Source organism: Gavia stellata, chromosome 2, assembly GCF_030936135.1.
Source record: "Gavia stellata isolate bGavSte3 chromosome 2, bGavSte3.hap2, whole genome shotgun sequence".
Taxonomy (NCBI): domain Eukaryota; kingdom Metazoa; phylum Chordata; class Aves; order Gaviiformes; family Gaviidae; genus Gavia; species Gavia stellata.
Window position 1 is genome coordinate 71,697,627 of NC_082595.1, and position 14,233 is coordinate 71,711,859.

Below are 14,233 nucleotides of genomic sequence, written 5' to 3' on the forward strand. Positions count from 1 at the left end.
GTGCTTCACTGACTACAGATGGCAGAGTTTGGCATGGCTTTCCTAACCTGGAGCTTTTAGAAAAAGTGACAGTTGGAGATAAGCTTAAGTGTTCATACTTTGAGATTAATTCCTTAGAGCAATGCTCTGATCAGTAACAGCACTATGTAACTGGAACTGGTTTCAATCTTTATTTTTGCAGCTTTTATTTATCTGTGAGAAAGGAAGCGGAAGCAAAGCTGGTGGATGGAACTGGTCACAGACCTCACTATAGTCTCCGTACACTTTGCAGGGCATTGAGATTTGCAGCGTCTAATCCATGTAGCAGCATACCACGCTCACTGTATGAGGTGATTACCTATGTTGGGGTTTGTTTCAGTGTGTATTCACTACAAAGACTGTTTGGGTAAAGGAAAATCCTCTCTTCTAAGTGCAGTATTGAGCAGAAATTATTGTTAAATTTCTACATTTTTTCTAATGCTTTTTCATTTTATCACTGAAAATAACTCTTCTTCGTAGGGCTTCTGTTTGAGTTTCCTGACACAGCTTGACAGAGTTTCTCACCCAGTAGTTCAAAAGCTAATTTGCCAGCATATAGTCTCTGGCAACATCAAAAGCCTTCTCAAGCAGGTAGGTAACTAAGCCTATATAGAGCTGTTTAGTGTTCAGAGTAGAATTTATTTTGAGGTGCCTTCTCATGTCTTTTTCCTCCACGCGTCCTTCTTGCAGTCTTGTGTTTCATGTTATAAAGATAAGAACTAAAAAAAAAGAAAAAAAAAGAATGTGTCTTGGTAATTTTTTACTTCTGCTTGAAATGCCCATATGTTAGCTAGTTTATTTGTTAATTTGAAAAAGTATGGGAGTCTGAATAATTACAGCATTGTGGAGTGTGGGCAGCTTAATGCAGTGACTCCAGCTGTAAAGCTTTCACAGACTTTTGAGGAGCTTTCACAGGCTTTTTATTTTTGGATTCCAAATGCAGAACATATGGATACAAAGCGAACATCTGTGCTTTGTCTCTAATGGGAAAGGAAGAATCTCATTAGTTTTGGGAAGCACTGCATGAGTTTGCATGGGGGAACTGGGCAGGTGGGATGGGGAAGCCAGTTGTAAGACATAGGTATTTGTTTCAGAGTAGAACTCTTCATATTAGAAAATATGTATGAATATAAAAAGATGAAAGCTCATTTCCTGCTTGGAAGTGTACTTCAAAATTCAGTGCTAGGACACTTGAGACATTTTTATCTTCATGGCAATGGCAAGGATTCCTGCGTCATGACCTTGAAATAATCTGGTCAGGCTTTCCCTGTAATTTGCATTCTGTAACAAGGGGATAGTGCTTACTGCAGGAGTGCTCAGGGATTAATTTAAAGTGACTTCTTACAGAATATGTTTCAGTGGTGTAACAGTAGTTGTCTTCATTAGCAAATAGAAACTCATTTGTATAATCTGTTATTTCTGTCATGTCTCCTTAGCAAATACCAAAACCCCCAGGAGGGAGATTTATACTTATGGAAGGATACTGGATTTCAGCTGGGGATAAGGAACCTGCTGTAGATGAGACTTATGTGCTAACACCTTCAGTTAAGCTTAATCTGAAAGATATTGCCAGAGTTGTGTCTGCAGGGTATGTCTGTTTCAACTTTTCCTTTAAAAAACTAAGTTAAAGATGTTTATTTGGGCCTCGAGTGTTGGTGACTGTCTAGTCTTTATTGTTTCTCATGAGTAATGTCCATTTTCCTTCTACTTTATAGTTAACTTTTCATTATACAGTGACTTGAATTTATACATGTATTTCTTGTGTCCTTAAACCATCTTACTGCCATACCTGGTTTTATTTAAATGATAATCTAGAAAACTGCTTATTTCGCATTGCCATGTAAAGCTTCATGGGTTGCAGTTAGCACCTGGGGGTAAAGTTACTTATGTTCCCCTGTTAGTGTATGATCTTGGATACTCCAAGTGAGTTAAGTAGTGATATTTTGGTAATGTAGTTTGGTAATGTGTATCTGTGGAAATGTCAAATAATGTTGATATCTTATATATGAGAAAGATATGACTCGTGCTTCTAAACCAGTATTTTGGTTATCCCTTTTAGGACTCATCCAGTACTTATTCAAGGAGAGACCTCTGTTGGTAAAACCAGTTTAATTCGCTGGTTGGCTGCTGCTACTGGGAATCATTGTGTAAGAATTAACAATCATGAGCATACTGACATTCAGGAATATATTGGCTGTTACACATCGGATGCCTCTGGGAAGTTGGTATTTAAGGAAGGTGAGTGGGCATCTTACATTTACTGTGAATTCCTGTCTCACTTCACTGCTTTTTTTTTTTCTTTTCTGCCTAACTTGTCTGTATTACAATGGAGAGATGATCTGTCATAAAGTTAGTAGTTGCATATTAATGATAATCACATGAATTTCAGTGAATTCTTAAGAGTTCATGTTTGTCTCATCATACTTTTCCTATTGAACATAAAGAAAAGAATTCAACAGCTTAAACAATACTGTTGCTTCCCTCTCTGATTAGCATTTATACTGAGTGAAAACTGGTTGCTGAAAGTATCTGAATGCATGCTTCTGTTAAATTTAGTTTCTTAGATTTTTGACTAGAACTTTTTCTGTTCCCTCCAAGGCATCCTCATAGATGCAATGAGAAAAGGTTACTGGATTGTTCTAGATGAACTGAATTTGGCTCCCACTGATGTTCTGGAGGCTCTCAACCGTTTGTTGGATGATAACAGGGAGCTGTTCATTACTGAGACCCAGGAAGTTGTCAAAGCTCACCCTCGCTTCATGCTGTTTGCTACACAGAATCCTCCAGGACTCTATGGTGGCAGAAAGGTCTGTACAATCTTTTCCTTTGAGTAGCTATGACTGTAGGGAATGAATCTTTCTCGTACATAGAAGTGTGATGTGAAAAGTTTCTGATGCGTAGCATGGAATTAACATGAAAATCTCAAGAGGTAGAGAGTTGAGGTGGCTGTGGACTAACTTTCAGTACAGCTGGGTTCTGTTTAGGTTAGTTGCTTGTTTTGCAGATACCAAATTTTGAATTAATTTTAAATAGTTGAGATTTAAGTGCTTTACTGAACTGGAGTTCACGTATGTTATATTTGACTCATCATTTCTTGCTCAAGAGCACTGGAGAAGAGACTTGACTTAGGCTATTGATGTCCATTTTGTACTGGTTTTGGCTGGAATAGTTAATTTTCTTCACAGTGACTGGTGTGGTGCTATGTTCTGTGACCAAAACAGTGTTGGTAACACAGGGATGTCTTAGCTATTGCTGAGCAGTGCTTGCACAGTGTCAAGGCCTTTTCTGCTTCTCACACTGCCCTGCCAGCAAGCGGCTGGAGGTGCATGAGAAGCTGGGAGGGGACACAGCCGGGACAGCTGACCCCAGCTGACCAAAGGGATGTCCTATACTGTATGATGTCATGCTCAGCAATAAAAACTGGAGGGAGAAGGAGGAAGAGGGGGATGTTCAGTGTTTGTTTCCCTAAATAACCGTTGCGCATGATGAAGCCCTGATTTCCTGCAAATGGCTGAATACCCACCTGCTGATGGGAAGTGGTGAATGAATTCCTAATTTTGCTTTGCTTGTGCACGCACCTTTTGCTTTACCTATGAAACTGTCTTTATCTCAACCCACAAGTTTTCTCGCTTTTACGCTTCTTATCTCTCCCATCTCATTTTAGGCGGAGTGAGCGAGTGGCTGTTTGGTGCTTAGCTGCCTACCGCAGTTAAAACACAACATGTTTTAAAGCTCTTGTCCTCATCCAGGCTGTCTCATGCTTTCTTGCAAGGTTTATGTGTATGTGCTAATTCGTATGCTATGACAGTACCCATATTTCCTTTGGATGTGTAGGGGAAGATATATAACATGAGGAATATCAAAGGAAAAACTTTAAGCTATAGTATGTTTTCATATTTTAGGTTTTGTCCAGAGCCTTCAGAAATCGTTTTGTGGAACTGCATTTTGATGAACTGCCAAGTGCTGAATTGGAAACCATCCTGCACAAGCGATGCAGTTTGCCGCCTTCCTATTGCAGCAAGCTTGTCAAAGTCATGTTAGATCTGCAAGTATGAGAGTCTGTCTTCTTTTCGTAGAAGACATGCAAACATATTTCAGCACAAAGTAATAGAAACTACTTTTGTGGGGAGGTGTTGCTAACTGGCAGATATTTAAAAACCTAAACCGTAATTGGTGGAAGAGAACCCACCAAAGTACTTAGTTCAGTGGTTAAGATAGAGAGTAGGGAAGGTGATGTCAGATTTGAGAGAAAGCTAGTAGCAAAAAAAATTATTAACCAAAGGCCTTGGGATTTGATGTGTAGAATAATAACTTGCTCTGGACCTCAAGTACAGTGTCGGATTCGTAGCTGTCTTTGGGTCATGCTAAATTTGGTATTATTTTTAAGCAATAATTTTGGGTGTGTTCTGACACTCCTGTGTTCAACAGACATTTAACACTTAGTGTGTAGCTAAAACTATCTCATATTTAAAAGCAATTTCAGCAGCACAAATCAAAGCATGCTTCAAAGTGCTAATATAGGTTTTGGTGTAGAACCTAATCTTTTGCTTGGATTTTGTTCCAGCTACTTATTTTCTTCTTAGTATTTTTATTTATTATTATCTATATTATTTTGTTCCTGGTACTATCAAATACCTGCTTAAAGGTAATTTGAGTTTGGGAGTTGTGACTGTACTAGATTCCATTCCCCGCCCAGACACACACACAGTTTGTTTGAAGAAGTGTCACATCAGAGAGCTCTGAGCTCTGATTGGCTTTGCTTTTAAGTGTTGGGACAGGTTCATGAAAAAATAGCTCATGTTTTGTTCTTATAACAGTCTTACCGCAGAGGTTCAACGGTGTTTGCTGGGAAACATGGCTTCATTACCCTGCGGGATCTGTTTCGTTGGGCTGAAAGGTACAGATTGGCAGAACAGCTGGAGAAGGAGTATGACTGGCTTCAGCACTTAGCAAATGATGGTGAGCCCTGCTACCTCAGGTTTTTAGAGTGTCTGTAGAATTACTTTCTAACTCCAGTTCTTAAGTATAAATTTTTGTTGCTTGATTAACCAGGCAGTAATTGCTTTTTCTCTTCCTCTGTTTTATAGGTTTTATGCTTCTGGCAGGCAGAGTCAGGAAACAGGAGGAGGTGGATGTTATTCAGAGTGTCCTTGAAAAACACTTCAAGAAAAAACTATATCCTGAGTCTCTCTTCTCAGGGGAAAGCGTCAAAAAGCTACTGGGTGAGTTTCCTAGAAGGAGCACACTGGTAGTTCTCTAGATGTGACTGAAGCTGATGGATTGCTTTGTGTTGTGCAGCTAAATCCTCCGCGCAGATGTCAGCGATGGACAGAGATTTTAACCATATTGTCTGGACTCAAGGGATGAGGAGACTTGCCATTTTGGTGGGACGAGCCCTGGAGTTTGGTGAACCAGTACTACTGGTGGGAGACACTGGGTAACCTTGCTTTTGATGATGCAGTTCTTTGTAGTGCTGCACCAGCCACTGAGTCAGATACAAAATGATTGTGTGGGCTTCAGTGCTTCTTTGATCTGGGACGTTTAAGCCTCTGTCATGGCAGACTTGCATCTGCTGTTTTTCACAGTTCCCTTTTGAGGGGAAGCAAATGCATCTCTTTCAGCACAAGTCTTTAATGAGATTATCTGCATTATGTATAACTACATAGATATTATATAGAAAGTAGTAAAATTGAGATGAGCTGACTTCTGTCCCCACCTTTCACGAGGTGCCCTGTAGAATCTTACTGTGCCTCACTGTAGAGGCTGCTTTTGGCACATTGTGGCATTTTTCTGTTTGAGAGCACATTCGCTTTACATGTTTTAAGAGCTTGAATATAGCCTTGCTACTACTTCTCCCTGCCCCCCCGCCACTGCCTCGTATGCTCGTATGTAAAGGAGGTCTTGGAAATAGATGCTGTCTGCTCCCGTGCTGGCTATAAATTTGGAGAGTAAATTTTTGTAGGAGAGAAGGGAAAAAAATGCAAGAAAAGGGAGAAGTAAAATTATTTAGGTAATAAATGAGAACTCCAGGTACTCAGCAGTTTATTCGCTCAGACTTAGGCTTCGTCTAGACACGTAGCGTCTCCAGTTTAGTGAAATGTTAGGCTAGTTGAGTACCTGTAGGGGCAGGCTGAAATCAATTTGACTTTGAACCTGCAGAAATCCATCAATGCGGATATTGATTTAAATTTAATTAAGGGCGTCCTGTGCAAGTCAGCAACAGTTGTTGTGCCAAAAATGGCTTCACTTTGCATACATTTCTTTCAAGGAAAGGAGCAGAAGGAAATTTACATGTTGGGCCTTCGCCTCATAGCTCTTCAATGAAAGTATGTATCCTGTCCAAACTGAGATGTTTTTTTATTCTTCCCTTTCAATTAAATTACTTTGTTGCAGGTGTGGTAAAACTACCATTTGTCAGATCTTTGCAGCATTAACAAATCAGAAGCTGTATTCAGTGAATTGCCACTTGCATATGGAGACTTCAGACTTCCTGGGAGGACTGCGACCAGTCAGACAGAGGTCAAAAGACCAGGTTTGTCTTGCATCAATAGTAGTTCTGGATAGCGTGACCATGGAAGCGAAAAGTAGCAATTATTAATGACTTCTCACTTAATTTTCCATTTCTTAGGAGGAATCTGATGGTTCTAGACTCTTTGAGTGGTGTGATGGACCTCTTGTTTTAGCAATGAAAGAGGAGGCATTTTTCCTCCTTGATGAGATTTCTTTAGCTGATGATTCTGTACTAGAGCGACTTAACAGGTATGTCTTAAATGTGTTAGTATTAAATATCTTCAGTGTGTCTATTCATTATACAGACATAAGTGGGGTAAATCTAGCTTCTTTTAGGCCCATTTGTTTCCTGGCCTGGGTGAGCTGCTCTCTTAATCATGTAGTCCTTACTGAAAGAATGAATGACCCAAATAACCCTAGCCTTGTTCATGTGTCAACTTCTGTGCCAGTTTGCTTTGTTTTTCTAATTGTCATCCATCTGACAGAGGTGCTAGTTTTAACCATAGTAATTCTTAGATAATCCTTGCTGTTTGAAACTCTAATTACAGCTAGGGGGAAAAATAGTAAGGTAAGACAAGATGAAACTGCCTTGTCTTGCCTAAGTCTTGATGTCTTAACTTACCTGGAAAAATAAAAGGTACTTTGATTGAAAAGCAGATATTTATATGTTTGCTTGGCATGTGTTGGTACACTGATTATGTTGGTTTTGAATGCTTTGGTTAGTGCCATTACTTTCCATTTGGCTTTATAGTACTGCCACAGACTGATCTGCACTCAAATAGCTGTATTTGTTTCATGGACAAAAATAAGGTGATGAAAGGATTTGTTTTATTTAATAGCTCATGTCCCTGAACAAAGAAATTAAGAACATAAACCCTAGTTTAGTTGAAACAGTTTATATAGTATCTAAAGACAGTTTACAGCATGAGTCAAGTTGGAAAATAAATCTACAAGTAAAATCATAGAATACCAGGTTGGAAGGGACCTCAAGGATCATCTCGTCCAACCTTTCTTTGCAAAAGCACGGTGTAGACAAGATGGCCCAGTACCCTGTCTAGCCGAATCTTAAGTGACCAATGTTGGGGAATCTACCACTTCCTTGGGGACATTATTCCAGTGGCTGATTGTTCTCATTGTGAAAAATCTTCATCTTGTGTCCAATCGGAATCTCCCCAGGAGTAACTTGTACCCATTACCCCTCATCTTTTCCATGTGACTCCTTGTAGAAAGGGAGTCTCCATCTTCTTTGTAGCCACCCTTTAAATACTGGAACATGGTGATAAGGTCTCCCCTAAGCCTTCTTTTCTCAAGGCTGAACAAACCCAGTTCTCTCAGCCTTTCCTCATATGTCAGGCTTCCCAGTCCTTTGATTGTCTTTGTGGCCCTTCTCTGGACCCTCTCCAGCTTGTCCACATCTTTTTTGTATAGCGGGGACCAAAACTGAACACAGTATTCCAGGTGTGGCCTGACAAGTGCCGAGTAGAGTGGGATAATGCCTTCATCTCTGCTGGTGATGTTCTTGTTGATGCAGCCCAGCATCCCGCTGGCTTTCTTTGCCACAGCAGCACCCTGTTCACTCATACTGAGCTTGTTGTCCACCAGGACCCCCAGGTCCCTTTCCACAGAGCTGCTCCCCAGCTGGGTAGATCCCAGACTGTGCTGTACTCCTGGATTATGTTTTCCCAGGTGCAAGACCTTACATTTGTTTTTGTTGAACTTCATAAGGTTCTTGTTAGCCCGCTCTGCCAACCTATCCAGGTCTTCCTGTAGGATGGCTCTCCCTTCTGAAGTGTCCACTTCCCCACTCAGTTTGGTATCATCAGCAAACTTCATCAGGGTACACTTGATCCCATCATCCAGATCACTTATGAAGATACTAAACAGCATTCGGCCCGATGTCGATCCCTGGGGGACCCCACTTGTGACATGTTGCCAGTTTGAAAAGGAGCTATTTACTACTGCCTTTGGATGCGGCCTGTCAGCCAGTTCCCCACCCACCGCACAGACCACTTGTCTAGACTGTGAGGCATCAGTTTCTCTAGGAGGAGGTATCGAAAGCCTTGAAGAAATCCAAGTAAACAATGTCCACTGCTCGCCCCACATCTGTGACAAAGTAACCTGCTCAGTTGAAGGTGATCAGGTTTGTCAAGCACGATTTGCCCTTGATGAATCCGTGCTGGCTTTTCCCAGTCACATGCTTCATTTGACTTGTGATAGCCCCTAGGAGGATTCATTCCATAACTTTCCGAGGGACTGAAGTAAGACTGATGGGCCTATAATTTCCTGGATCCTCCTTTAAGCCCTTCTTGTAGTTTAGGGTGACATTAGCCTTCTCCCAGTCTTCTGGGATGTCCCCTGATCTCCACAACTTCTCAAAGATTATGGAGAGTGGCCTCACAACGACATCAGCCAGCTCCGTTAACATTCTCGGGTGGATATTGTCAGGGCCCATTGATCTGTAGGTGTTGAGCTCCTGTAATAGTTCACATACCAACTCCTCCTTCACTGGCAGTCGGTCTGTGTTTGCATCAACCTGGATTTTTTGTTCCCAAGGCCTGAGGCCCAACAGTGCTGGTAAAGACAGAGGTGAAGAAAGTATTGAGAACCTCTGTCTTTTCAGCGTTGTTGGTGACTAATTCACCACTCCTGTTTAACAGTGGGTCAGTATTTTCCTTCTGTTTCTTCTTGTTGTTTATGTACTTGAAGAACCCTTTCTTGCAGTTTTTGACATCTCTGGCCAATTTCAATTCTAGCTGACCTTTTGCTTTTCCAACTGCACCTCTGCACGCCCTGGCAATGCCCTTGTAGTTCTCAATGGGTATTTGCTTTTCCATCTCTGGTACGCTTCTCTTTTGGTTTTGAGCAGATTCAGAAGCTCGCAGTTAAGCCAGGGGGGGTCTCTTGCTCCACCTACTTCCCTTACCTCTAAAGGCGATGAGCTGGTTTTGTGCTTCCAGGAGAGTGTTCCTGAAAAACTCCCAGCACCTACTCGCTCCTTTATCCTCTATGGAAGCTTCCCACAGAATCCCTTCCAGCTGAGCTCTAAGCGAGCTGAAGTTTGCTTTTCTAAAATCTAAAACCTTTGTATTAGTACTAACCTTCAGCATGCTCAGCAGGATCCCAAACACCACAGGATTGTGAATACTGCAGCCAAGGCTATCACTAACCAAAATACTACAAAGCAGGCTTTCTTGGTTAGTGAGTAGCAAGTCCAGCAGTGCCTCATTCCTGGTTGGCACATCTAACATTGGTAGGAGGAAGCAGTCCTCTATGCATTCCGGGAACTTGATGGATGACATGCGAGCTGCTGTATTGTTCTTCCAACAAATGTCAGAGTAGTGGAACTCATCCGTAAGAATCAGGTTCTGTTGACCCAAAGCTTGCTTAAGTGACCCAAATATTGCTTCATTAGCCTTACCGTCTTGGTTTGGAGGTCGATAGCAGATGCCTACTGTAAGATCCCCCTTGGAGACGACCCCTCTGGTCTTAATCGAGAGGCATTTCATATGGTTTCCACAATCACTGTAGTTGACTTCTGTGCATTCAAGGCTCTCCTTAACATAGAGTGCAGCGACTCCTTCTCTTCTTCCTTGCCTGTTTTTACAAAACAGCCTATAGCCATCCATTGCAATCCTCCAGCCATGTGAGTTGTCCCACCATGTTTCAGTTAATCCTATGGTATCATAACTTTCAAATCACTAGTTTACCACCTGCAATGTTAATATTTTCAGCCTGTCAGTGAGCTCTTGAAAATGATGCATCTTACCAAATACCAGAAACAAAATCTAGTTATTTCCCTCTTCTTGTGTGTGTAAAAACTCATAAAATATAAATTTAATTTCATTATCTGCTTGCAGCAGTATCCCTAATCTTAGTCATTCCATTTAGAGAACTAGTTTTATGAGGAGCAGCTGAGGGAACTGGGGTTGTTTAGCCTGGAGAAAAGGAAGCTCAGGGGAGACCTTATCATTCTGTACAACTACCTGAAAGGAGGTTGTAGTGAGGTGGGTGATAGGAGAGGAAATAGCCTCAAGTTGCTCCAGAGGAGGTTTAGGTTGGATATTAGGAAAAATTTCTTTACTGAAAGGGTTGTCAAGCACTGGAACAGGCTGCCCAGGGAAGTGGTTGAGTCACCATCCCTGGTGTAGATGTGGTGCTTAGGGACATGGTCTAGTGGTGCACTTGGCAGGGTTAGGTTTTACAGTTGGACTGGATGATCTTAAAGGTCTTTTCCAACCTAAATGATTACATGATTACCCACTATATTGAGATGATTAGCAACTATTTTTTCCACCATATCCAAACCCTCTCTGTTACAAGCTGGGTTTTTTTCATTGTATCATTGCAGCTATCATTCTTTCATAAAGTTCAGTTAACCTCTTTGTTTTGACAGTGATACTAAGCAGTGTCTTTCTAATGGGATAACAGCTCAAACTTTTACGCCTTCCTAGTGTACAATGAAGTACAGCTGATCAAGCAAACAAAACCTCAAAAAAACCAAAAACCTACTAGCATGCTTCTCAAATATATAATCTGTCAGCTTGAAGACTGATTCATTGTGCAGATTTCTTTATCTAGCTCCTACGAATATAAATTTTGCTATAGCTTTTGTAAAAAGAGAGCTGTGAGATGTATACTTTATTAGACAGGTCTTTTGACAGATTGTTTAAACTGAACCTTATCCACAAGGTTTGGGTAGAGTTTCCTTCTGAAGAAAATCAGAAATGTTCTCAGTTAGGGAGGATGAAAAGACTTGCTTTTTTTTTAATACAAATTCTGGGGCAATGAAAGTTTCATCAAGTCAATTCATGTGATTTTAATTTTTAAGTGACCTTTTGAATTGTGAAATGAAATTTAAATTAAATGATTTTTTTTTTAATCTTCTCCTTTAGTGTTCTTGAAGCTGAAAAGACATTGGTACTTGCAGAAAAAGGTGGTCAAGATGATGAGGAAAACGAGGTAGAACTATTAGTTGCAGGAAAGAAATTTCGTATCCTTGCGACCATGAACCCAGGAGGTGACTTTGGGAAAAAGGAGGTAAATGTCAAAGTAACTGGAAGGACAACACACATCTTCTGGTCTTATTAGCTCTTAGGTGATTGGAGGTCCAATGCAAAAATGCATCATGCCAATTCTGGCATGCACTGCTTCCTGGTAGGCATCTGCCTCATCACTCTAAAGGAAGATTAGGATGTGTCTGTCTTCCATCACTTCTGTGTGCTATAATTTTGACAATGTAAGTCAATGCTCAGCAGAATGTCAAGGAGATCTTCAGGCCTCTAAATACTCTAGGTAGGCTTGATACATAAATACTTCAAGTACAGGAAATGTGGCTCATGAAGCAAGTAAATCCAGCTCCATGAGTCTGGAGTAGTGTGAAGTTGCATGATAGATCATTCTCCCTAATACTGTTCAAAAAGTGACAGTTAGAGGCCATCTTGTCATTCTCAGTGAATATCAACATCACATTCCAAAAGACCTTTCTCATTAAATGAAAAAGATCTGTTTCTGAAGTTTGGCTTTAAGTAACTTGAGACAGGTAAAAAAAAAAAACCACCACCAAAATTTTTAAGCAGTGTTGGGAGCTAGGACTAAAAAAAAGAAAAAACCTATAAGCCCTTTTACCCAAAAGAAGATGGGTACTCCATGTAAAGTGGTTTCTACAGTACAGAACAACTCATTGTAAAGCCATGTGTTTAAAGGGAATTTATTTCTGCATTGCGTTTGTTCTAATGATTTTTGCTTGACTGATTCAGCCAGAGGAAGAAAGGAATTACATAAATGAGTTGTAGTTGAAGGCAAATTTCCATGTGGTAGTTTGCTTCTGTAAGCGAAGGGAGATTACATAGCCATTGTTTGATACGTGATGTCCTAGAATGAAATGGAGCTTTGGTGCTTGCAAACCAGCTCAGTTTCTTCCCATATTCTTTTGAACTTTCTCATTTATCAGCCATTTCCTGCATTGATGCCACTACTAGAAGTCTTAAAGTTCACATTCTCTCAAAGATTTTGTTACAAAATGGCCCTGTCAAAATTAGAAGGAAAGGTCTAGCTTGGTCACTTTATTTATTGTTTGCAAGTACTGTGGCTACGAGGCTATCAGTTAACTGCAACCTTAAGTAATATGTTGTAATGTAAATTGAATTGCTGTGCCATTCTGCTCGTTTGCAGCTTTCTCCTGCATTGCGCAACAGATTTACAGAAATATGGTGTCCACAAAGCAATGGCCGTGATGATTTGATACAGATTGTAAAACACAATCTTCATCCAGGATTGTCTCTGGGTGGAATAAACCATCAAGGTGGGTATTTCTTTGTGTGTTGGTATTCAAACATTGTTAAGAAAAAAATGAATTTGGAGGCTGCTAAACTTTACTCAGAATTTACACCACTGTATCACTTTTTCTTATAAGTACATCTCTCTCTGGGGACAGTTATGAAATATTTTGGACATTGTTCTTCCCTCATTGTGTATGTTGTATGGCTAGTCAGAAGTAAGATCAAGGCTGTATTTACTTCACCATCCAGGTAGTTAAATTATCCCCAATCCTTCAGTGCCCAATCTTAATTTCAGTATAAGGTGTTGGAAGAACTGGCACTTCATTTTCTGCCAGTAGCTTCACTGTTAGTATTAATGACTTCATTCTGTCTTGTTATTTGCGTTTAAAAAGATCTGTAAGGACAGCACAGGCATGGACTTGCTCTTCAGTTATCCTGCCTGTTAGGATATAGAGTTGCTATTAGCGTTGCTCGTGCACTATAGCTGTACCTACTTCAGTGATGCTTATTATACAACAGTGTAGTAGATGTAACCGATAAAATTATTCGATATTATTTTTTACTCTCTTTTCAGGGGCAGACATAGCAGAGCTCATGATGGACTTTGTTGAATGGCTGACTAATCAAGAGTTTGGTCGCCAGTGTATTCTCAGTGTGCGAGATATCTTGTCATGGGTTAATTTTATGAATGTCATGGTAGAGAATGAAGAGTCAAATTCTGCCAAGGAGTATAGCCTTCTTTATGTTTCTCCAATGATGTCTTTTATCCATGCTGCATGTTTGGTGTACATTGATGGAATAGGATCAGGTAAGTCTTCAGTGCTCATTTGGTACAGAAAATACGAAGATACGTATTTGTATTAATATGTTTGAGTAGAGTGCAAACAAAATGCTTTGGGGCAGCATGGAACTTTTTTGGGAGAAGTTTTCACTTCCATTTAACAATAAGCTGTACTTCATGTCCCTTTTTTGTGTTTCAGTAGCAAGAGTTTGAACAATACAGCAAGCTTAAGTAAATTAGAGGTAGTATAATAGTATTACAAAGGCTAGCACACAAATTAAGAAAGCATGTGGGGTTTTTGAGTCTTCTGAGCTGATATGATACTTAATTACATGACTACATATTATTCTGTCTCTCCCACCCCACATGTCAGCATCTATGTGTGCTAGCCCATATCATGTGCATCTTTGCATATTTGGTCACTGGCCCAGCTAATAAATAGGAGAGATGGGAGTCGGGAAAAAGTGAAAAGCCACAAGAAATGCAGGGAAAGAAGGCCTGGGGGCACTATGGCAAGGGATCAGGATGATAGTGATGGTAGAAGAAAGGCTTTTGGAAATAAGGTGTACTTAATTCCGTTGCTCACAGAACGATTTGTCCATGGTAAATAGTACTGGCAGCACTGGCAAGCAAAAGCGCTAACATG

At 40.5% G+C, this 14,233-nt stretch overlaps 1 protein-coding gene across 1 annotated transcript in view; it reads left to right on the forward strand.

The window, feature by feature from the left end:
* MDN1 (midasin AAA ATPase 1) overlaps positions 1 to 14,233 on the forward strand; it is a 104,824-nt gene that overhangs the window by 29,250 nt on the left and 61,341 nt on the right. Inside the window, 14 exon segments of the mRNA XM_059827939.1 lie at positions 182 to 329; positions 499 to 609; positions 1,455 to 1,606; positions 2,078 to 2,256; positions 2,617 to 2,825; positions 3,921 to 4,067; positions 4,836 to 4,977; positions 5,106 to 5,240; positions 5,317 to 5,455; positions 6,412 to 6,550; positions 6,647 to 6,777; positions 11,421 to 11,565; positions 12,700 to 12,829; positions 13,381 to 13,614. Coding sequence (XP_059683922.1) covers positions 182 to 329; positions 499 to 609; positions 1,455 to 1,606; positions 2,078 to 2,256; positions 2,617 to 2,825; positions 3,921 to 4,067; positions 4,836 to 4,977; positions 5,106 to 5,240; positions 5,317 to 5,455; positions 6,412 to 6,550; positions 6,647 to 6,777; positions 11,421 to 11,565; positions 12,700 to 12,829; positions 13,381 to 13,614 — 2,141 coding nt within the window.